Genomic DNA, 25,360 nt, shown 5'->3' on the forward strand with positions numbered 1-25,360 from the left:
TGGTCCAATGTTACAGAGACTCAGGCAGGGCAGTAGGGGGATAAACGGTTGGAAAATAAAAGAGATGCTGGATCCAGGACACAGGCTAGAAGGTCACCCTTGAGTGCATCCTCAAAATGCCTGCTTATTACCCGGCTGGTTGCAGGTAAGAGCTCAAGTGAGCTGAAGAGGTCAGCTGTTGGTCTTGCTGGCACTTGTAGCCTTTGCTCTTCTTGCAGAAGGGCTCTGATCAGGATTGGCTCCAGAACCTGTGGGCCTTTTTTTTTTTTTTTCCCTCCATCCATTACTCACTCCCTAGTGACCTCGCCTGTGACTCCTATATCACAGGCCTGGGCTTGGCTCCTCATCCTTGGCATTGCACCCAGGAATGTAGGGTTGTAGCATTACTCCGGTTTGGGCCAGCCCAGTCATCCCTCCATTATAGGGGTGAAGAGGCAGAAACTTGAGCATCACTGTAACACAGTGCACCAGGTCGCAATGCCTAGAGTGGGAAGCACAGTTCATCTCTGCGGGATGCAGGAGCTGCCTGTACTTGAAGTGAGTGTGGGACAGGCTCCCTCTCTTCCAGGGGAACACAAAGTTGCCCGTGCCTGCAGGTGAGTGAGTGTGTAGCTTCTTCCCAGCACCAGCGTTTCCTCCACACCCAGGCTGGGATTAGGATAGCAGTCCCAGGGCAGTGTTGCTGCAAATGTGCAGTACCTCCTCATTTGAATTAAAAAAAAAAAAAAAATCACAGAGCTGTAATGGTAAACAGTAAATTTAGCATGATTGCTCTGTTACTTTTTATTTAAAAAAAAAAAAAAAGTGTGAGAAATCCACAGCACTAGTTATGGTTCACTAAAGGATCTGAGCCTCCCTTGACTGGTGGGAGGACAGAGGAAATGTGTGCGCGTAGGTCCTGTTCAGTTCCATGCTCTCAACAAAGACTGACCACAGACACTTTCCTCACAAGTTGGGAGGCCCCCTGCATGGAGGGGCAGGTTGCACAAGGGACACGGTCTCCTCAGGAGTCTGTGCTCCCCTTCAGCGTGTTGGAGTTGAGAGCAGTCAGTTTGACCTCTGACAATTCCTCTCGCATTTGCAGCCAGTCAGTCTAGGTGTTATCAGGCAATATGATGATGCTATATTACATTAACAAGCAGGGAGGATTGTGCTCCTTGGAGCTATGTGCGAAGGCTGTCGCCCTCTGCAACTTGTGCCATACCTATGCAAAAAGTGTCCTGACCACTGTGCCTCTGCCAGGAGTGCAAAACAGTATGGCATACTCCTTGAACAGACAGCTCTCCACGTAATATGTGTGGCAGCTGCACAACCAAAATCTGCAGGAGGTGTTTTGGGCACGAGGGTCTCCAAACCACATGCTATGTGTGTCGAATATGAAGAAAAAGTGCAAAGAGTTCTGCTCCAGAGGGGGTTGCCTCGTGGGCAATGCTTTCCTCAGGTGTTGGCTGGGGGCCCTAAGGTACACCTCCCCCCCCAAAAAAAGTTACAGAGGGTATTGAGGAAAATCCAGTAAAACAAGGCACAGGTCATTCGCATTGCACCTGGTTGAATCTGTCAGGTCTCATACCCCATGTTATTGCAATTGTCATGCCAGCTGCCTCTCCCAAGGCAACAACTCTTGACTCACAATAAGGAGCGGGCTTCCCCAAGTTTTCCCTGATGCAGTCTTTTGAACAGATCTAGAAGCATGGTGGTTGCTTCACACAATCCTTTCGGAGGAAATCTTCTAAAGTAGGAGTTCACTGCTGCCCCCTGTGGACAAAAGTCAGCTGCCACCACCGACAATACCTTGTTGAAAACTCCCAGCACCATCAAAAGCCTGAAAGAGAGCGCCTGGTACTGGTAATGTTTGGCCACAAAACCCTCCTTTTTCTGTGTGCCAGGTGAATGTCCATGTGAAAATAGAGATCTTTGAGACTGAGGGTCATGAATCAATATCCTAAATCTAATGAGAGGATAGATGCAGGCAAAATTGTTCATTCCCCTCACCATCTTTTTGGGGATGAGGGAGTACCTTGAGTAGAACTCTTTCCCCCTTGCTGCTAGTTTCATTCCCCCAGTTGAAGGAGCAACTTTATATCCTGAATGATGGGGAGAGGTGGTGAGGGGTGGGGAAGGAAGAAGATAGTCACCACTTTCCCTTGTTAATCAGGGCCTGAAACTGCTCCTTACTGTCCTGAGGAACCTTATCAACAAAACCTGTCAGCTTGTCAGAGATGATAATATATTTGGCCATCAGCTCTTGACAGTTTTAAACTCAAAACTGGAGGGAGGCCGACAAGGATGCCTTCCTCCCACAGAGGTACAACATCTTTGCTTCCTGGTCCCAGGGAGTAAACCTGGCTTGTTGGTGCTTACTTACCAGGAAGTTCAGAGGCAGCTATAAGAATAGGTATTCTGACCCTTTCATAAGTATGCAATACCTCTTTTAGCCCACTTGGATACTGATGGAACTGTGGCAAGCATCTGCTAAGTGTCTTGGCAGGTTCCAGGGTGGCATAGTTGATTGGAAGTGCCAGTCTACTCAGTTCAGAGCTGCCCAGGATGTCTAGTAGTCTGTGACTTCATGGACCTCTTCCAAAGGAATTTGTACCATTCTGAGCAAGTCCTGGAAAGCTTTAGGAGCCTTTGAATTTGGCAGGAAAGCTGGAATCACTGCCTCATCTGGAGAGGACGAAGACAGAATCACCAGCATGGTGTTCGCCTATTCCAGTTATTATGGCTGTTGCGGAGAGTACTAGCATCACAGGTCTTCTGGGCCCCAATACTGTCATTTTGGGACTTCAGACCTTGGTCCCTGGCCCCAGGGTGATGGGTACCAATAGGTAAAGTGAGGGTAGTCTGCTCTTTCAGGAGTACTGAGACACGCTGGAGACTCCTGACACACTGTATGAGCTTTGCCCCCAGAGGTGCCCCTCAGGAAATAGTCAGAATATGGGGCATACTCATCTCCATCTTTTGACTCTGACTTCAGATCCAAAACGGGAGAGTATCTGAGGAGGTGGTGATCACCTGCCTCTACTCATCGATGGTATTGACGACTGGTATTGCGGTAGCTTAACCACAGCTTGAAAACACAAAGGGTGCCAGATCTGGCAGTGCCAACACAGCGGCTGTTGGTGTCAAAATACTACTCCCAGTACCAGGACTTGACACAGTCTTGCCCTTCAATGAAGTACCAGGCTGGTCTGTCCTGATATCAGACAGTCCCACTCCAGAGCACGAGGTCTCTCCTGGCTTAGTAGGAGATGGGGACATTTGCCTCTTCGAAGGCTCAGATATGGAGCTCCCTCTTTCCCTTATTGGAGTGCTTGTCTCTCCCTTTCCTCCCCATTTGCCTTGGCTCTGCTCAAGTCTCTTGGAGCCAGCTGGGAGAGGTTGTGGAGGCCTGGAACTATCTGGAGCTAAGCTCAGTGGGCTGCTCCTACCTTCTTCAGGTCAATGCACTGGGTTGTGGGGAGAGGGTGTCTCTCCTGTCAGCTGTCCACGGTCTCGTGGGCCTCTCCATGAGGAGTTTTCAGACTTGGAACTTCCTTGACTGCTTTGTCCTGCTGCACCTAGTCTGGATATGGGTTTACCCAGGCAGTACAGACAGACATCATAGTAGACTGTGACCAGGAAGAGTTTGTGGCAGCTGATGCAGTTTTTGAAGTGGAGGATCCTTGGCACCCTTTCCCTGCTGCCACTGGAAGAAGCAAAATGCCTTCTTTTTAACAAGAATCGCTCCTCTGAATTTTAGGAAACTGAATCCCAAATCTCTCAATTAACTAGACTAAATAATTAAAGCCAACTAAGTATTAAAAATTATGTACAATTTATTTACAGGAAAAAGCTGAAGAAGTCAGCATAAACACTGACACTCCATCCTAAATAATGAGTGGTAAGAAGCAAGGAAAGATGGCAGCAGTCTGGCAGCAACCCCTTAAAACCCTTGGTGTGAAGCACAAAGAGTGCGGGTGCCCAAGTAGACCAGACAGACACTCCTAGGGAAAAAAATCTCCAGTCCTGGGCACATAGAGTACATGCACTACACAGAGGGTCAAGCACTTGAAGAACACGTATGATCCTGCGTTATAATGAGAGAGTAAATAAATAAAACAGTTTATCCAAGAGAAGATTAACAAAGATCTAATAATAGATAGCTCTTTAATCTAAAGGGCAAAGGCAGAACAAGGATTAGAAGCAAAAACTAGACAAATTCAGACTAAAAAGAACATACCTACCTACAGATTCTCCATTACTTGAAGCTTTTTTTCTTAAGACTGGATATCTTTCTAAAAGAAACTATATAGCTCAAACAGAAATTACAGAATTAGTAGAGAGTTTACTGTGTGAGGTTCTTTGGTGTGTGTTAGGCAGGAGGAAAGACTAGCTGACATATTGATCCCTTTAAGACTTAAAAATCTATAAGTTCCAATATCATTATATAAATCAAATGGTATGTCAGCACCTAAAATACTTTCTTCAGTTTCAGTTACCCTGCCTATAAAGGGATACAGCAAAAAGAGGCAGTTCAGAGACAGGTGACAAAATGATTAGAGGTGTGAAAAGACTTCCATTTCAGGTCAGACTGAAAATATTAGGGTTGTTTAGATAATAGACAATAAGAGGGAATATAAGAGAGGTATTTAAATGAATGCTATAGAGAAGGCAATAAGGTTCATTTGTTTACCCTCTCTCAATGCAAGAACAGAGGGAAGTTCAGTGCATTTAAAACCTATAAAAATGTTTGGATTTTTTTTTAAAAAACACAATGCACAAGTAATCTGTGGAACTCAATGTCACACAACTGAGACAAAGTTTAGTATGTTCACAGAAAGCATTAAACATTTCTACAAACTGAAAACCCCACAGATGCAATGGTGCCACAAGTTTGCCTTGGAATGGCCCCGGGCACCGCCTGAGCAGCGGCTGATGTGGCTGGCCCTGGGGACTGCCTGAGCAGCTGGTGCCAGGGGCCACCTTAGGACTCCTCCCCCCAGTTGCTGGTGCCTTAGCAATAGCCGAAGGGTCAGCTGCGGTGCTCCCTTGAGTGCCACACTCATATGTCAGTATATTAGGCGCCGCCAACCCTACACCCTTCTCAGTCCCTTCTTGCTGACAACTCTGACAGAGGGGCAGGACGCGGGTAATGGAATGGACATGAGCAATGCATCTTGAAAAACAAAGTTACGAAAGGTAGGTAACATAACTTTTTTCTTCTTCGAGTGCTTACTCATGCTGATTCCATTCTAAGTGACCCACAAGCAGTAGCCCTGGAGGTGGGCATGAAGTTCACAGTCGTGTGGCTTGCAACAATGCCTTACCGAAGCCATCATCTTGGGCCTGCAGGGTAAGTGCATAATGAGACGTAAACATGTGGATGGATGACGAGGCAGCAGACCTGCAGATATCTTGACTAGGCACTTGGGCCAGGAATGCCACCGCCGAGGCACCTAGTCAAGTGGGTGGTTACAATTATTGGTGAAGGCTCTTTTGCCAGATCATAGCAGAAACAGATGCAGAAAGCGATCCAGGATGAAATTCTCTGGGCAGTTACCAGAAGACCTTTCATCCTTTCCGCCACCGTGACGAACAACTGCGTTGGCTTATGGAACGGCTTGGTCTTTTCGATGTAAAGGGCCAGGGCTTTCTCCTGATGTTCAGAGAGTGCAATTTGTGCTCCTCTTCCGACTTATGAGGTTTTGGAAAGAAGGAGAGAACCACTAACTACTTCCTAGGCAAGGGGAAAAAGGTGCTCCAACCAACCATCATGGGCGGTAAGAAGGAATTTAGAGGGCGAAGGCCTGGTGGCACCTAATATACTGACACACGAGTGCGGCACTCCAGGGGGTACCACTGCCGACCCTACTGATACCAATAAGGCAAAAATCTCTGATTACTGTGCATGTGGGCGTGCATATACCTAGAATGGAACCAACATGAGCAAGCACTCAAAGAACAAGCTTTGTAATTTTAAGTTAATTGCAGAGCAAGCACTTTTGTAGCCTGACAAATTTCCAGAGTGCTAATCTACATGACAGCAGTGCTTTGCCTCTAACCTCATCAGCATTTCCTGACCCAGTTGTTATACTCATAGGAGACAGTAAAAGATGGAGGAGAGAAAGACCTACCTTTCCTCTGTATCTGATGAATGTATACAATAGACTGATTTGCTCTTAGGAACCTTCAGAGAAGGCATTTCTTTAGATGAAGAGGATTCTGACTTTGGTGTCATGATTCTCTCTTTCTTAACAGAGTATTGTGCACTGTCACAGGGAGGCTTGAAGTTTCCCAGTTCTGCAAGTACAAACCAAAAGATTAAACAATCAATTTAACCAAATATCTTGAAGTTCCAGCAACCAATACAGAACACAGAGACTGGCAACAGGACCACAAACCACTACACAGTAAACTGCATTCCTCACTCAATATGCCCACCTTCAGAGGCAAAACATCAAAGTAGTTTATTGGTTGACAAACATGATAACTGTCTCAATAACTAGAGCTCCTCTACTACTGCCAAAAATATTACTTAGTATACTTAGATTCTTTAGAAAAATTACTTCAAAGAAGATTTTTCCGATACTGATCTGCTAGCATAGTTCAAATCAGATGCAAAAAGCGGTCTGTAATCTCTCTCACACACACACACACTCAACATTACAATGGAGTTAGGACAAAAGCAGGCATCAGAAACTTAAAAATAATAGGCAACAGACACAGTTATCATGGATCTCTCTCTGGGGAAAGCTCTGGATAAAAACAGGAGTAGGGTTGCCTGGTGTGGTAAATACTTTGTATTGACCAATATCGACATTAATGACGACCACAGGGATAATGAGTGTATGGCTAGGGTGAGGAATACTATACTGGATGTCCTTCCCTATAGACCTTGTGCCTACTGTGGTGATTTCTGGCCCTCAAATCCCTATCCAAAGCCTAGGAGTCAAAGGATTGAAGTCTTGGGGAGAATGTTAGTGATTCCCCTCCATTATACTCTGAAAAAGAACAAACAGCCCTCTACAGGAGGACTAAAGACCTTGAAAAGGTTTGATGGCCTCAGGGAGAGCCCATAATGACAATGAAGATGGCTCCAGTTCTGCAGTGACTGGTATGGGTGAGGAAGTTTTCACTATATGAGATAATAGGGAAGAATCTTGCAGGGACAACATAGCTAAATCTTCTGGTATTATAAATTTCAATACCAAGAGTAACAGAATAAAAATTGTTGGCATCAGAGTAGATAGTGCCAAATAAGTCAATACCAAAAGAGTCGGTACTGGAGCAGAAAGCCCAGTTATTCGTACCAAGAACCCAGGAGGCACTACTATAAATATTGCATCTTAAAGTTAATTCTTAGATTGTACCAGAACATGGCTATTGCAATCTCTATGGGTAACAGAAGGACCGAGAAGCGAAGTCTTGAGCTACCTTTTTTTAAAGTAAAATGAAGAAATTCTTTACTCTCTTTTGCTCTATCCCCTAGAACAGTGAGTCACATCTGTGCTCTTTACAAAAGCAGTGCTGCATCTTACCCCATTCAGACATTGTAGATACTTGTGAACACAAGCAGCCGAGGAATACTTTAAAGAGGAAACAGGAGCCTGACAAGTTCGCAGAGCCAGTGCTCACTGAGGCACATTTAGAAGAGAAGTGCTCAGATTCAGAAGGATCTTGTTTGCCCAGGTCTAAAGCTGGTCTTATTGATTTATCTAATAGAAGAAGCTTTATGTTAGCAATCCTCACCTTTGGGGTTTGTTTGGAGAAAAAAATTACAACTAGAACATTCCTCTCTATGCCCTTCACAGACAGAAACCAAACATTTTGGATGTCTGCCAATGGGGATACAGTAGCCTCCAATGAAGGATAAGCTGAAACTGGGAGTTATTTTGGTCAGCTAGAGAGTTGGTTTACTGTACCAAGTATATAAGAATGGCCACGCTGACAGTGCCAGATGCTTCAGAGGGAACAGAACAGGGCAATCATTAAGTGATTCATACTGTCATCCAGTCCTAGCTTTTGGTAGTTAGCAGTTTAGGGACACCCAGAACATGGGTTGCATCCCTGACCATCTTGGCTAATAGTCATTGATAGACCTATTCTCCATGAACTTACCTAATTCTTTTTTGAACCCAGTTATAGTTTTAGTCTTCACAACATCCCCTGGCAACGTTCCACAGGTTGACTGTCCATTGTGCGAAGAAGTACCTTTTGTTTGTTTTAAAGCTGCTGCTTAATCATTTCATTGGGTGAGCTCTGGTTCTTCTGTTAAGCGATTGGGTAAATAACACTTCCTTATTCACTTTCGCCACACCATTTAGGATTTTACAGACCTCTATCATATCCCACCTTAGTCATCTTTTTTTCTAAACTGAACAATCTCAACCTTTTTAATCGCTCCTCACATGGAAGTTATTCCATACTCGTAATAATTTTTTGTTGTCCTTCTCTGTACTTTTTCCATTTCTAATTAGGGCTGTCAATTAATCGAAGTTAACTCATGCAATTAACTCAAAAGAATTAATTATGATTAAAAAATTAATCGCGATTAATCAGTTTTAATCGCACTGTTAAACAATAGAATACCAACTGAAATTTATTAAATATTTTTGGATGTTTTTCTACATTTTCAAGTATATTGATTTCAATTACAACACAGAATACAAAATGTACACTGCTCCCTTTATATTTTTATTATAAATATTTGCACTGTAAAAATTATGAATAAAAAATAGTATTTTTCAGTTCACCTCATACAAGTACTGTAGTGCAATCTCTATCATGAAAATGCAACTTACAAATGTAGGTTTTTTTGTTACAAAACTGCACTCAAAACAAAAATGTTAAATTTTAGAGGTACAAGTCTACTCAGTCCTACTTCTTGTTCAGGCAATCGCTAAGACAAACAAGTTTGTTTACATTTATGGGAGATCATGCTTCCGTCTTATTTACAGTGTCATCAGAAAGTGAGAACAGGCGTTTGCATAGGACTTTTGTAACCAGCATTGCAAGGTATTTATGTGCCAGATATGGTAAACATTTGTATGCCCCTTCATGATTCAGCCACCATTCCAGAGGACATGCTTCCATGCTGATGATGCTCGTTAAAAAAAAATATATATATGTTATTTAAATTTGTGACTGAACTCCTTGGGGAAGAATTAAATGTCTCCTGCTGTTTTACATTGTTTGATTTTTAATAGTTATTTTTTGTACATAATTCTATATTTGTAAGTTCAACTTTCATGATAGAGATTACACTACAGTACTTCTATTACATGAATTGAAAAATACTATTTTTGCTTTTTACAGTGCAAATATTTGTAATCAAAAATAAATATAAAGTGAGCACTGTACATTTTGTATCCCATGTTGTAATTGAAATCATTATATTGTATTCGAAAATATAGAAAACATCAAAAAATATTTAAATAAATGGTATTCTATTAACAGTGCGATTAATCACGATTTTTTTTAATTGCACGATTAATTGCAATTAATTTTTTAATAGTTTGGACAGCCCTATTTCTAATATATCTTTTTTAAGATGGGGCAACCAGAACTGCACGCAGTATTCAAGGTGTGGACATACCATGGATGTATATAATGGCATTCTGATATTTACAGTCTTATCTATCCCTTTCCTATTAGTTCCAAACATCCTATCAGCTTTTTTTGACTGCTGCTGCACATTAAGCAGATGTTTTTGAGAATTCGCCACAATGACTGCAAAATCTCTTAAGTGCTAACAGCTAATTTAGACCCCATCATTTTGTACATATAGTTGGGAATTATGTTTTCCAGTGTAGCTTTACTATGCACTTAACACTAAATTTCATCTACCATTTTGTTGCCCAGTCACTCAGTTGTGTGTGACTCTGCGCAGTCAACTTTGGACTTAACTATCTTGATAGTTTAGTATCCTCTGCAAACTTTGCCACCTCAGTTTACCCCCTTTTCCCAATCATTTATGAATACGCTGAAAAGCACAGGTTCCAGTACAGATCCTTGAGGGAAACCTGCTATTTACATCTCTCCACTCTGAAAAATGACCATTCATTCCTAATCTTTGTTTCCTATCTTTTAACCAGTTACTGATCCATGAGAGGACCTTTCATTTTATCACACGACTGCTTACTATGCTTAAGCATCTTGTCAAAGGCTTTCTGAAAGTCCAACTACACTATATATCAGCTGGATCACCTTTGTCCACCTTTGTTGACACCCTCAAAAAATTCTAATAGATTGGCGAGGCATGATTTCCTTTTACAAAAGATATGTTGACTCTTCCCAAACATACTGTGTTCATGTGTGTGTTTGATAATTCTTTTCTTCACTAGTGTCAACTAATTTGTCTGGTACTGAAGTTAAGCTTACCGGCCTGTAATTGTCAGGATTGCCTCTGGAAACTTATTTTTTTAAAAATCAGCATTTAATTAGCTATCCACCAGTCATCTGGTACAGAAACTGATTTAAGTGATAAGATTATATAACACATTTAGTAGTTCTGTGATTTCACACTTGAGTTCCTTCAGAACTCTTGGGTGAATACCTCTGGTCCTGGTGATTTATTGCTGTTTAATATCAGTTTTTTTTTCAAAATCTCCTATGTTGACACCTCATTCTCAAATATAGTTCCTCAGATGTGCCACCTAAGAATCTCCCTCACATCCTCTTCAGGGAGTACCTGTGCAAAGAAGTCATTTAGCTTCTCTGCAATGGCCTTGTCTGCCTTAAGCACTCCTTTAGCATCTCAATCATACAGTGGTCCTACTGATTGTCTGGTAGGCTTCCTGCTACTGATGTGCTTAAAACAATTTTTGCTGTTATTGTGTGTGTCTTTTGTTAGTTGCTCTTGAAATTCTTTTTTGGCCTGCCTAATTATAGTTTATACTTAAGCATAAACTCTGGAAAGTCCTTTCTGTTTTTCGCAATAGAATCTGACCTTCAATTTTTGAAGGCTTTTTGCCTCTAACCATCTCTTTCACTCTGTTTAGCGAGGGTGGCATTTTGTTGGTCCTCTTACCTTTTTTTTAAAAAAAAAATGTGGGGGTACACAGTTTAAACCTCTATTATGGTGTCTTTAAATAGTTTCTATGCCACTTGCAGGCACTTCACTCTTTTGACTGTTCCTTTTAATTTCCATGTAACTAGCTTCCTCCTGTTTGTGTAGGGCCCCTTTTTTTAAATTAAATGCTGCTGTGGTGGGTTTCTTTAGTATTTCCCCCCTACAAAGATATTAAATTTAATTACATCATTGGCGCTACTACTGAGCTGTTCATCTATAGTCCCTTCTTGGACCAGAATCTGTGCTCCACTTATCACTAATCAAGAACTACCTAGCCCCTTGTGGGTTCTAGGATGAGTTGCTCCAAGCAGCAGTCATTAATGGTGTCTAGAAATTTTATCTCTGCATCCCATCCTGAGGCAACATTCACCCAGTAGTATGAGGATAGTTGAAATTCCCTATTATTATTATTACTGAAACTATTTTTGTAGCCTAATCACCCTGAGCATTTCACAATCAACATCACCATCTTGGTCAGTAGTATATTCCTACTGCTATACTCATATTATTCAAGCATGGAATTTCTATCCATAGAGATTCTATGGTACTGTTTCATTCATTCAAGATTTTTACTATACTTGACTCTATGCTTTCTTTCACATGTAGTGCCACTTCCCCACCAGCATGACCTACTGTCATTCCTACATATTTTGTATCCTTTATTATCATGTTCCATTGATTATCATGATTCCACCAAGTTTCTGTGATACCTATTGTATCAATATACTCATCTAACACCAGGCACTCAAGCTCACGCTTAGTATTTCTATCATTTGTATACAAGTACTTACAAAATTTGTCAGTATTTAGTTGTCTGCCTTCATGTAATGTAACTGAATCGGATTCTCTCTTGTTGGACTGTTTCTCCTCAATTCTTACGTGTACTTTATCAATTTCTGTCCTCCTCTCTTTACAAAGATATAGACCAGGAGTTCACAACCTTTTTTTTTTTCTGAGAGCCCCTCCAACATGCTATAAAAACTCCATAGGCCACCTGTGTCACAACTGTTTTCCGCATATAAAAGCCAGGGCCAGCATTAGGGGGTAGCAAACCGGACAATTGCCTGGGGCCCCACACCACAAGGGCCCCCATGAAGTTAAGTTGCTCAAGCTTCTGCTTCAGCCCCCGCATGGTGGGGCTCAGGGCCCTGGGCTTCAGCTCTGAGTGGCGGGGCTTGGGCTTTCTGCCCTGGGCCCCAGCGATTCTAACACTGGTCCTGCTTGGCAGATCCCCTGAAACCTGGTCACAGCCCCCCAGGGGGCCCCAGACCCCTGGTTGAGAACCACTGATATTAAAGGGGATAGTCTATAAGTCCTCCCCTAAGTGTTGTATCTTTTCTGTCTGAACCATGTGCTCCTTCGCAGCTGATGGCTTTCCCTCAGCCCTTTGTTTAAAAACTCCTCTAAGACCTTTTTAGTTTTACATGCCAGCAGTCTGGTTCCCTTTTGGTTTAGGTGAAGCCCATCCTGCCTGTAAAGGCTCCTCCTTTCCCAAAAGGTTCCCCAGTTCCTAATAAACCTAAATCCCTCCTCCCAACACAGTCATCCACTCATTGAGACCCTGCAGTTCAGCCTATCTAATAGGGTCTGTGCATGGAACTGGAAGCATTTTGGAGACTACTACTATGGAGGTCCTGGACTTTAATTTCTTACCTACAAGCATAAATTTGGCTTACAGGACCTCTCTCTATGTCACTGGTACCTACATGTACCATGACCACAAGCTCCTCCCCAGGACTGCACATCAGACTATCTAAATGTCTCAAGAGGTCCATAAGACAATTCACCATGTGGTTCCCCCAGTCATCACAAACCCAACTTTCTGTATTTCTAATAATTGTATCCTCCATTTCTATCACCTATCTCTTCCTATTAATTGGGGTTATCTCCCCAGAAAGGTATCCTCAGTGCGAGGGGATACCAGGACATCATTTGAAATGAGGATCCTTACTATGTGATTGTTCTTCTCCCCCAAGACTTTCATCCTCCTTAACAGAACAGAGACTGTCAGACTGGGAGTGGGACCACTCTACTGCAGCCTTAAAAATCTCATCTACTATCTCTTTTTCCCTTAGCTTCTCCAGTACAGCTATTCTGGTTTAAAGAGCCCATACTTCATCCCTGAGGGCCATAAGTTGCTTGCACAGAACACACTCTTACACCACCTGGCCACAAGGCAGGTAATCATACAGGCTGCATTCAGTGCAATAAACTAGATAGCTTCCACTCTGCTGCTGAACTTCTGCCTGCATTATTTTTGCTCTTACAGGTTTATTTTGTTTGTTCTTTGGGGGGTGGTGGGGGGAGGGGGTTATTACCGAAGTTTTGAGTACGTTTGTTAGGTGTATCTGGCTTCCATACCTCCTCTCTAAATTCCCTCGCAAAACTCCTGTTTGCTAACGCCTACGGTCACTTAAAAAACAGGAGTACTTGTGGCACCTTAAGAGACTAACAAATCTATTGGAGCATAAGCTTTTGTGGGCTACAGTCTACTTCTTCAGAGGCATAGAATGGAACACAGAGAAAGAAAACATTTATACATACAGAGAACATGAAAAGGTGGAAGTAGCCATGCCAACTGTAAGAGGCCAATCAATTGAGATGAGAAAAAAAACTTTTGAAGTGATAATCAAGATGACCCATAGAAGGTGTGAGGAGAACTTAACATGGGAAAATAGATTCAATTAGTGTAACGACCCAACCATTCCCAATCTCTGTTTAAACCTAAGTTAATTGTATCTAATTTGCATATTAATGCAAGTTCAGTCATCTCTTTGGAGTCTGTTTTTGAAGTTTTTTTGTTGCAAAATTGCCACCTTCAAGTCTGTCACTGAGTGATTAGACAGGTTGAAGTGTTCTCTCACTGGTTTTTGAATGTTATGATTCCTGATGTCAGATTTGTGTCCATTTATTCTTTTGCATAGAGATTGTCCTGTTTGGCCACTGTATATGGCAGAGGGGCATTGCTGACACATGGTGGCATAACTGTACAGGAATGCAACCAGCTGTTCTGGCACCACAGCAGCCTTGGGTGGGCAAAAGGTGGAATTGCAGCACTTTTGGGGTAGAATGTATTTTCAAGGGTGGAGAATTCTGTGCGTGCCCAGTGGCACAGAATTCCCCCAGGATTAGAAAGAAGTTAATCACAGCACTCTGCCCGTAGAGTCAGGTTAGGACAGAGTGGGGCACACAGGGCTGCTGGGTATGTGTGTGTCATAGACTGGGGATGGGGGCAGGGGCTGCAGGGACACATAGGGATGGCAGAGGAGGCTGCAGAGATGCCTGGGGGGGAGGGGACACAAAGGCAGATGCGCCTGACTGAAAGGGAGAGAGGCTTCTTCTCCCATCCACACCGAACCACCCTCCAGGTTCACTCCAGGCTCCTTCCCTCTGCCTCAGCTCCTCTCTTATCCCTGACTCCCCCAAGCCTTTGCCCTGCTTCTGACAGGTATAGGATATACAGTTCTGTATTCAGAGTAGCAGCCGTGTTAGTCTGCATCCTCAAAAAGAACAGGAGTACTTGTGGCACCTTAGCATATGCTGAAATAAATTTGTTAGTCTCTAAGGTGCCACAAGTACTCCTGTTCTTTTTGACAGTTCTGTATTGTAATTTAAATGAATTACTCAGATTTCTACATTAATATGCCTAATAAGGAATTTATTTGTTACAAACATACTTGCTGACACGTTTTGAAATAAATTACCAAAAATAATTGAAGATGGCATGATTATATTGATTTTGAAAAATAAAATCTGCACATATTTTAAAATTCTGCATAATTTTTAATTTTTTGGCACGGAATTCACCCAGGAGTACAGAATGCTACCAGATACAACACTTAGCAAGTCTCTGCATGGAGATCAGTTGTTCTTTCATCTTTTTGGCAAAGGCAATACAGAGGCTCATGAAAACCCTGAAAGGTTTAGTTCTGTTGAGGAATAAGCAAGTAGCTATAGGTTCAAACAGAGGTCCTCTCAGGGTGTTAATGACCAGATTAAGGTCCCAAGAAGGGGTAGGTTCCTTTACAAGAGGAACCAATTAGGGAGACCTTTAATTAATCTGATCATGGCTGAGTAGACAAAAACAGAAAATCCCTTTAGAGGAGTGTGGAATGCCATGATGACCACCAAGTGAACACTGACTTTGCTCAGTGATAAACCTACAGTCTTCACATTAAGCAGGTAAATCAGACTGTCCAAGAGACAAGCATACTGAGGAGATACGGCATGTTGGGCACACCAGATTTGGAAGTTGCTATTTTTGAAGGTAGGTCTTCCTTGTGGCACATTTCCTGCTGTCCAGGAGTAGACTGAACCTCAGGAGAACAGTCAAATCCTATGCCCGAGAAGTTTCCAGCTTTGAGACGGACAGAAGCTAGGATGTGGTGGGACATGGTCCCTGATTACTGGGTCAAGAGAACTGCTGCCAGAGGGAGGCAACGATACAAGGCAAGTCCAGGGATCACACTTGTCACAGTCAGGACAGACCTATGAGGATTTCTACAGCTCACTCTTACCGTAGGTACTGAAACTGAAGTATCAGAGGTGTCAGAGGGTATGTGTATAGTAGTGTGCACAGCCATGTGACGAGGAGGGCACCCTCCATGGAATTGTAACTGTACCTTCCTCTTCAGCCAAAAGTAGTGGCATTTCGTACTGGAGGGTGTGGCAAAAAGATCGACTTCTGAAAGCCCCAGGACTGGCAGATGCCGTGGAAGATAGCATTCTTGAGTTGAGTTCCCACTCATGCTCCTGGTAGAAATGCCTACTGAGGGAGTCTGCTACTGTGTACTGCACACCTGGAAGCCAGGCCACTGAGATGCAGTGAGGTATGCACCAATTCCACAGATTTAGTGATTCTGAGCATAAAGACTGGGGATCTAACATGGTGGTTTATATAGTATACCACTGGTCTGTTGTCCAGCATTACCTTGACTGAGTGGCCATTGAAGCTGGGAGGGAAGAGCTGATACACAGTCTGCTTCATGTTTGAGGACACTGATATAGAGGGATGCCTCCTGGGAAGTCTATTTACCCTGGACTGGGGAGCCTTGGAGGTGAGCACCCCAGCGCAGTAGAAAGGTGTCCATGGTGATGACTTTTGATGGTGGTGGGCATGAAAAGAGTTCCCACACAAACCTTCTGAAGTTTGTTCCACACGTCCAGGGAGAAAGAACTTCTGGAGGTAAAGCAACCTGTTGCTGAAGGTGTTTCTGCTGAAGGTATAAAAAGTCCTGAGCCAAGCCTAAAGGCAAGAGAGATGCAGCTGTGCCATGAGGCATCACAAAAGTACAGGCTGATATGTGGCTTAACTGCTGAAAACAGGACCTTGCTGTGGACTAAGGGCTCTGTTGCAGCGTGGTGATGAGGCTGGCCAGCGTGGTGATGCTGTCCCCCAGAAAGTAGCTTTGGAAGTTGAGCAGTCTATAGTCGTTCCAATAAATTCTATGTGCTGTCCTGGAGATTGCTTAAACAGAGAGACATGTCCAACCTACAGCCCAATAAGTGAAACCAGGCTAGAGCTTTGTTGGTGACTGACTGGACCTCAAGAAGTGAGCAAACCATGAGGAGACAGTCATCTAAACAGGGAAGGAAGGAGGGAGGGATAGCTCAGTGGTTTGAGCATTGGCCTGCTAAACTCAGGGTTGTGAGTTCAATCCTTGAGGGGGCCACTTAGGGATCTGGGGCAAAATCAGTACTTGGTCCTGCTAGTGAAGGCAGGGGGCTGGACTTGATGACCTTTCAAAGTCCCTTCCAGTTCTAGGAGATTAGGATATCTCCATTAATTTAATTTAAGATTATCTCCCATTGGCATAGGTGAGCTGTGATGACAGAGAGGACTTTTGTAAAGACCTTTGGGTGGTGGAAAGGCTGAAGGGCAAAACACGGTATTGGTAGTGATTCATGCCAATAAAGAATCACAGAAAGCATCTGGGATGGGTCCGTAGCTAGACAAAAGAATGCATCCTGGAGATTAAGGATGACAAACCAGTCTGAGATCTAAGGATGGGTTATCATAGCCAAGGCTACCATCTTGATGTGCTGTGAAAGGATAAAGATATTCAGAGTCCTGAGGTCTAGGATCAGTTTCCACCCTCTTTTCCTCTTGGGGACCAGAAAGCACCTGGAACCATCTTCTGGTGAAATCTGGGGGAACTGGCTTCATTGCCCCCCAGAGCAAGAGAAATTGGACCTGCTGCCTCAAAAAAAAACTTGTGAGAAGGGTCCCTGAACAGGGATGGGGAGAAATTGAATGGAGTATCCTGTTGAAACCACCTCCAGGATCCACTTGTCTGATGTAATGTGCTCCCAGACAGGTAGGAAATGGGAGAGATGATCTCCAAAAGGCTGAAGGATGGCTTCTCACAGCATCCAGAGGAGGAGTTGGTTCATGACCCTCATCTAAGCTATCAAGATTTAGTCACAGTCGTTGACTAGGATGTGACAGTGGCCTGGGCCTCTTTTCAGGGTCACCCTAGAGTCCTTCAGGCTGTGAAGTAAGGTGTTGGCAACACTACTAAAGAGCTTTGAGTCTTCAAAAGGAGAGATCCTCGAGAAATCTCAAGTCCCTGCCCCAGGGAGGCCAGATGACTGCAGCCAGGAGACACTATGCATAACGACTGCTGTTACTATCAAACATAAGGCTGTATCAGATGGCAGAGAAGACTTAGCAACCATTTTTGCATCTGAAATAAGGGCCTGAAATTGTTCTCTTTGGTCCAGTGAAAAGTGATCAATAATTGAATGTATTCTGCATAATTTGTGAAGTTGGATTTAGCCATTAAAAGCTTAATAATTTGTGTCCTTAAACTGTAGAGCAGCTGGAGAGTTCCGCTCTTTCTCCCCAGCAAGTCCAGTCATCTGAGTTCTTTATCTGGGAGAGGAAGGAGGGATGACTTGCCACACTTCATTGACAGAACCCACCAACAAAAAATTGGTGGAAAGGTGTAAGAAAAAGTACTCTAGCTCCTACATTCCAGCAAAGTAATTTGTGTGTGCCCTCTTGCAGGTGGATTAGATAGTGGCAGGCATCTCACAAATGATGCAAGCTGGAGACAGCATCATCTCATTGATTGACAGAGCATTTTTACCCTGAGGGACACAGTATAAGATATCCACAAGGGGGTGCTGAGACTCCCGGATTTCCTCCAGGGGAACATAGCATGACTCCTCAGTTCTTTTAACTGGGTCCTGAAAGGATGTGATGTTGTCAGCATAAGCTGGCGAAGCAGATATCACGGCCCCATCGGGAGATGATGACAGTGGTATCTCTTCCTCACCTACTAGCTCATGTTCATCAGAAGTTTTCTTTTGGAGTAGAGAGTGTCCTGAAGTACTGAAAGCTGTTGCTGCAGTACCAGGGGCTGTTGGTTGGTCTCCTGCAGTCAGGCACCCTATTATAGTTGTTACAAGGGGCACAAGCATTCCAAAATGACCACTGTGGTGGTGCATAGGGAAAAAGAGTAAGGCTCCAGTGTTGCTCCGGCAAGGGGTGATGAGGGTACTTGCTGATCCTGGACAATCTTATCTGGAAACACCTCCAGAGAATGTTGGAAAAGCAGAGTAGAGTCCTTGACAGAGATGTCCAAGTTCGATTACTTATTCTCTGCAGTGTTCAAAGGGGAAGCCCTCAATCCCAGGGCTCCTATTGGTATCAGAGCCCATGGAGGGGCAGACGGTCAAGTTGGTACCAGTGGATGTGAGCTGTGCTAAAAAGTAGTAGCGCAGATGGAGGCTCTGGCTCCAACAGGCAGGATGGTACCAGACAAGGTCCTTCTTTGTGCCCTCTTAGGAGGAGAGGACCTGGTTTTTCTGAGGCCCAAAGATCATCATACAAAAGGAATATGGTTGGTACTAGGGAGCTAAGAGGAATGCTCCATCAAAGGCTGGCAAGACCAGGAAAACTGTGGATAGAACAACTGAGGGCAAAAGACCCTGGCCACAGAAAATAAGTTTGATGGGGGTAATCACCCAAAAGCGCACACATGCTTAGGAAATCAAAAGTACACAAATAAAACAGAATAAGAACTAAATTAAAACTAGAATAAGTAAAACTAAAAGGACTAAAGCTATGAATGCAGCAGACATCACTCTGGACTGTCTCAAACAGAGGGCAATGGAGTAGAAGCTAGAGTGCCAGTGGGTTTTGCCTGCCTATATGACCTCCCACAGGAGCACAAGGAGGTGTAGTGCACGGTACAGACCTACAGACACTGCTAGCTAAAACTCCCAGTTGAGCCTGTCGCTCTCTCACTCACCTAAATGATATGAGCTACAACAAAGAGATGAAACTAGGAACATTCTCCCATAGCTTCAAATGGAAGTTTAATGACTAAGGGTATGTCTACACTACGAAATTAAGTCGAATTCATAGAAGTCAATTTTTTAGAAATCAATTTTATAATCAATTTTGTGTGTCCCCACTTAAGACCATTAACTAGGCAGAGTGTGTCAACAGTACTGAGGTTAGTGTCGACTTCTGGAGCATTGCACTGTGGGTAGTTATCCCACAGTTCTTGCAGTCTCCACCACCCATTGGAATTCTGGGTTGAGAACCCAATGCCTGATGGGTCAAAAGCATTGTCGCATGTGGTTCTGGATACATGTCACCAGGCCCCCCCGTCTGCGAAAGCAACCGCAAACAATCATTTCTCGCCTTTTTTCCCTGGGTTACCCAGGCAGACGCCATACCACGGCAAGCATGGAGCCTGCTCAGCTCACCGTCACTGTATGTCTCCAGTATGTCTCCTGGGTGCTGGCAGACGTGGTACTGAATTGCTACACAGCAGCGGTCATTGCGTTTTGGCAGCAGACAGTGCATTACGATTGGTAGCCATTGTTGTCATCTCCTGGGTGCTCTTTTAGCCAACCTCGGTGAGGTTGGTCAGGCGCCTGGACATAAATAGGAGTGACTCCAGGTCATTCTCTTTTTAAGTTTAGTCTCCTGGAGATTCAGTCCTGCCTGCAGTTGCAGTGCATCGTCTTCTGGCGAGCAGCCAGGAGATGATGATGGCTAGCAATCATACTGCACCATCTGCTGCTAGCCTAAGATTTATAAGAGAGATGGAGTGGATCAAAACAAGAAAAAGAGACCAGATTTGTTTTGTATTCATTTGCTCCCCCCTCCCTCCTTCCGTGAAATCAACAGCCGACAATCATTTCGGTAAGATCTGTCAGGGGCACCTTGAAAAGTTTAATGGAGATTCAGTCCTACATGGAATAGTGGTGGGGAGGGATAGCTCAATAGTTTGAGCATTGGCCTGCTAAACCCAGGGTTTTGAGTTCAATCCTTGAGGGGGCCATTCTGTGTGACTGTGTGTGAAAATCACCCCCCTTTGTTGCTTTTAATTCCCTGTAAGCCAACCCTGTAAACCATGTCATTGGTCGACCCTCCTTCGGCACTGCTGCAGGTCCCTGTTATAGTCCTTCATGCTCTTGGAGATTTTTTCAAATGTTTGGGCATTTCGTCTTTTGGAACAGAGTTCTGATAGCACGGATTTGTCTCCCCATACATCGATCAGATCCCGTACCTTCCATGTGGTCCATGCTGGAGCTCTTTTGTGATTCTGGGACTCCATCATGGTCACCTCTGCTGATGAGATCTGCACTCACCTACAGATTGCCACGCTGGCCAAACAGGAAATGAGATTCAAAGGTTCGTGGGCCTTCTCCTGTCTACCTGGCCAGTGCACCTGAGTTGAGAGCGCTGTCCAGTGCAGTCACAATGGAGGACTTTGGGACAGCACCCGCAGGCCAATACTGTCGAATTGTGACCACACTACCCCAAATTCAACCCGGCAAGGTCAATTGCAGCACTAATCCCCTCGTCAGGGGAGGAGTACAGAAATCAATTTTAAGAGCCCTTTAAGGAAAAAAAAAAAATGACTGTCATGTGGATGGGTGCAGGGTTAAATCAATGTAATGCTGCTAAATTTGACCTAAACTCGTAGTGTAGACCAGGGCTAAGTAGTATTATATGGGACTTTAATCTCAGCGTGGGTTCTTTAACCCAAGGATTCATTAACACCATCAAGAATCTGTGTACTATATCACGGATAAAGGAAGTCTTTGCTCAATTAAGCTGTGTGAGATGGCTGCGAGATGTACTTCTACTGACAATATGAGAGAGCCCCAGGAATTTCAAATGAACTACGTATTCCACTTATGATCATAACAAAGGCAAGTTGACTGTTTCCTGAAGTTTAATAGAATCCCCTGTCCCTTTCCTCCAGCCCCACAAACAGACCAGATCCAGATCTGTCAAAGTCCTGTGGAGTGGAGAGAGTCTAGAAATACAATCTCTTCTAGGTCAATAGGTCTGGAATTGCAGAGAGAAACTAGTAAATCCTTTGTGATAGGAACAGAAGATCTGAGAACTACTGTTGTCTCTCTCAGGCCCCCCAAATTAGAATAATTTTGGCTTGGTCTTGTTTGATTTTCCTAAGAACTCTATGAATTAGAGGAATTGTGTGTAGAACAAAAAAAAGTCTTACTCCCTTATTCCAGTGGTCCTCAATGTGGTGCCCATGGGCACCATGGCGCCCGCCGGGGCATTTATGTGTGCCCGCCTAGTGCCCAGCAGGGGAGAGAAGCTGCAGCCCCGCGCCTGCTGGGGACAGAGAACTCCGGGGCTGCAAGCTGCGGGCACCGGTGTTCTTGGTCCCTGGCAGGCACGGGGCTGCGGCTTCTCTCCAGTTTCTCCAGGGCTGCAGACTGTGGACGCCGGTGTTCTCTGTCCCTGGCAAGCGCGGGGCTGTGACTTAAGCTGGAGAGAAGCCGCAGCCCCACGCCTGCTGGGGACAGAGTACTCTGGGGCTGCAGGGTCCCAGTGTTCTCTGTCCTCCCGGCTTCTCTCTGCACTGCCCAGAACTGGCGCCAAAAAAACCCCCAAAACAAAAAATCCGCTCTGACTGCAGAATGCCGCCCCATTGCATGTGCTGCCCTAGGCACGTGCTTGCTCCACTGGTGCCTGGAGCCGGCCCTGTATGTGAGTAATTGTTGGCGCCCGCCACACTCTTCTGAAAACGTGAATGTGCTACTGGCCACAAAAAAGTTGGGGACCACTGCCCTATTCTAAAAGAAAACACCTTCAAGATGAACTGATTGCCTGTCCTATTTTGGAGCTCAACATTTGACATTTGGAGGTGTCTCTTGTTGCAAACAGTTCTGTTTCCAGATACATCCACAGTAAGTGTATGTTTGCTACCAAGTTCTTGAGCAACTACTTCTGCTGATCACGTAGGTTTCTGCTCATCAATCTGCAAATATGTAGGCAGAAAGCTATAGAATCAATGTAGTGTACTATGCACCACTCCCACAGAACTCTAACCTTTCTGTCCATCTGGCTGAAATGTGGTCCTCCCAACTTGTAGTAGTATTATCAATAAGTACATGAACCACTCTGCTCTGTGACTGGGGAGAAAAGACCCTATGTGAATAGACAGCAATAGAAATATTAACTACATCCAAAGATTTGACAAGCTCTTCCAGTTGACAAATAAAGGAGACTTCCCTCAGTAGTCAAGAGCATAGCACAGGGGTTCTCATACTGGGGGTCGGGACACCTCAGGGGGTCATGAGATTATTACATGGGGGGTCACGAGCTGTCAGCCTTCACCGTAAACCCTGCTTTGCCTCCAGCATTTATAATGGTGTTAAATATATAAAAAAGTGTTTTTAATTTGTAAGGGGGGGAGGGGTGTCGCACTCAGAGGCTTGCTATGTGAAAGGGGTCACCAGTACAAAAGTTTGAGAACCACTGGCGTAGCAGAACCAAATGAGACCATGCTGGTGCAAGAAGTTTCCCTTGCACTATTTTGGGAGAAGGTTCCTTTTGTGGCTGCCTTTCTTCAGCACTTTTAAATTCAGGGTAATACCTAAAATAAGGCCAATATGACTGCATTGTTCCTGGTGGCACCTCCAATCTTGCCAGTATCCTCTAGAGAATTCCCCATTATAGCCCCTGGGTGAGAGAGGCTAATCTTGTGTGCCATTTGCCTTTATCTGTTAACTTTAAGGGTACACTGCAGATATCTATTTTAAGGGCTTTTGAAGAGGAGATTGTATAGATTTGCTTAAGTTATAGTTGGTTAATAATAAGCGGGTATGTGCTGATTTGTGAACTCTTGACAAAACTAAAAATACATCTTGAAACAAAAGCATCTTAGAACACAAAATAGGTGCAGAATTATAACTCTAAATAACTGTACAGCTTAACACCTGATCTTTAATATCTGACTGCTCTAATTTAAAGGCGTTTAATTATCATTTAAATGAATTTTGTATGTCAATTCCTGTCATACTTGTAGGAAACATTTTCATTTTTAGTTAGCTTTGATTTTGTTGAAAGTTTAAAATGAAATTCCAAACTAAAAATCTATTACTGAAGCTTAAAATTTATTATAACTATGAAAATAATGCACAAAAATTAGTTAGTTCCTTGATAATTTAATTTAAATAATTTAAATTTAGGGGAGCTACAATTCTCCGCATGCTCATTTCATTGATACGTCTGAATACTCTGCAAAAATGAGTTATAAGTCCTGTTTACGTCAGAAGTGCAACACATTTTTAAAACTATGCTGTGCAAATGGCTGCAGTACTAACAAGATACTTCATGAATAAATATGATTAAGAATACAGAAATAAAAAATGACTTCTCCTACCTGTAGTGGCTGATTGGGATAGAGTGGCTTTGTTTGAAGTTAAACTTGGAGTCACTGGTATGGTTCGCTTCTTTATCCGCTCTATTAAAGATTCAAATTCATCCTCTGAGCTGTCTGGCCCTAATGCTGCATTATGTCGTAATGCCATGGTTCGCGTGTTGTTCCGTGCACGCTCTTCCCAATCTCTTTCTTTCCCATCAAGAGATGAATTTGGACTATATTTGGAAATATCAAACTCTTTCTGTTTTTGTGAAGGAGTTTGCTGTATCTGTTGCAGGTTGTCCTTCAAGCCCCTCGCTTCAATTTCTTGGCAGTGGTCAGACCATGTACTTTTTATGAAAACAGAATCATCATGTTTACTGTCACTTAAAATCTCTGGATACAGCCATTCCTGAGCGTAAGTGTTTTCCTTTCGAGAAGTCACTGGCTTCTTCTGGGTCTGAACATTCTTCACTGCTACAATTCAAAAAGAAAAATTCAAAGATTTCAGCATTTATATGTTTTAATGCAAGTTAATCAGATCCTTTGGAAAACATGAAACCACCAGGCAGAGAAAGGAATCTTAGCAACTTCATCCAACCCATGCTCATTCTCACCTAGAATCACACTACTTCCAGTTGCACTGCAGACAAACAATCAAAAAGGTATGTATGTTGGGTCCACCTTGTGCCTGCAAAAGGGGTTTAAGTCAGTCTGACACAAGATAAGAATAGCTAGAGAACACTTCATTACAGCCACGCTTTCTGATAAAAGAAAGCTTCTGCAGTTACGCACACATAAGAGTTTATATTTAGCTGATTATATGGTCAATTTTAGGTCTTAAATATGCAGCATGTGAAAGGGCACTGAAGGGAAATGGCAGCTGGATTTTCTTATAAGTAAAAGATTCAAATATGGAAAGGATTTTAAAGAGTACCACAAGTGAAGATATTGATATCCCACTGTTAAAACAAGCATAACAGGAAGGAAGAGGAAAAAGGGAAGGATCATATGGAGGAATGGGAAATTGAGAATGAGGAAGGAGAGAATTAATAAAGCAAAAAGAGAACAGAATTGAACTTGCCCTGTTATCTTATCCTAAAAGGGACCAAACTTTTCTAAAGCTATTTCTGTGCTCTTCCTAAAGAATAATTGTGAGCTCTGAACAATAAGCATTCTCTCTCCACCCAGCTAAAACTCTTGTCCCTTCTTTGTTGGATGGCTACTTACCCTTCTTGCTTGTCTCATTCTTTCTTGTAAAATCGGAGAAGTCTTCCCTGAAGTCAACGATGATTTCATTCAAACCATAGAGAAACAATAAAATGAGGCAAAGGAAGCCAGGAATGATTTTTGTCTTGATATAGGTAAAGCTGACAATAAAGCAGCCTGGTACAGTGTTCTAATTTATTGACTGGAAACATCCATTACCACCAAAGAACTCTCTCAATGTAACTTTTTGTTGTCAGTTACATTTTGTCAGTATTTATCATTAAACTTCTAAGCAAAAGACAGAACTCCATTTCAAGAATCATGGGCTATTTTGTAAGTTCAGTGCTACAGTAGGATGAGAACATGCTTGCAAACTAAGTTCAGATATTGAAATAGACCATTATCATTTTATCCAGTAACAAGAATGAGGGATACAGATAGGGAATCTTAAAGA

The 25,360-nt window shown here is 43.3% G+C and overlaps 1 protein-coding gene across 2 annotated transcripts in view; it reads right to left on the minus strand.

The window, feature by feature from the left end:
- The window catches only part of GCNA (germ cell nuclear acidic peptidase), a 57,181-nt gene that overhangs the window by 15,461 nt on the left and 16,360 nt on the right, over positions 1-25,360 (minus strand). For both annotated transcript variants that reach the window (XM_050964939.1, XM_050964938.1), the window contains 3 exons: positions 24,928-24,974; positions 23,719-24,174; positions 6,117-6,282 (listed from right to left, as the gene is read on the minus strand). In XM_050964939.1, coding sequence (XP_050820896.1) covers positions 6,117-6,282; positions 23,719-24,174; positions 24,928-24,974 — 669 coding nt within the window. The remainder of the gene's footprint in view (positions 1-6,116; positions 6,283-23,718; positions 24,175-24,927; positions 24,975-25,360) is intronic.

Source organism: Gopherus flavomarginatus, chromosome 8 (genome assembly GCF_025201925.1).
Source record: "Gopherus flavomarginatus isolate rGopFla2 chromosome 8, rGopFla2.mat.asm, whole genome shotgun sequence".
In the NCBI taxonomy this organism is placed as follows: Eukaryota; Metazoa; Chordata; order Testudines; family Testudinidae; genus Gopherus; species Gopherus flavomarginatus.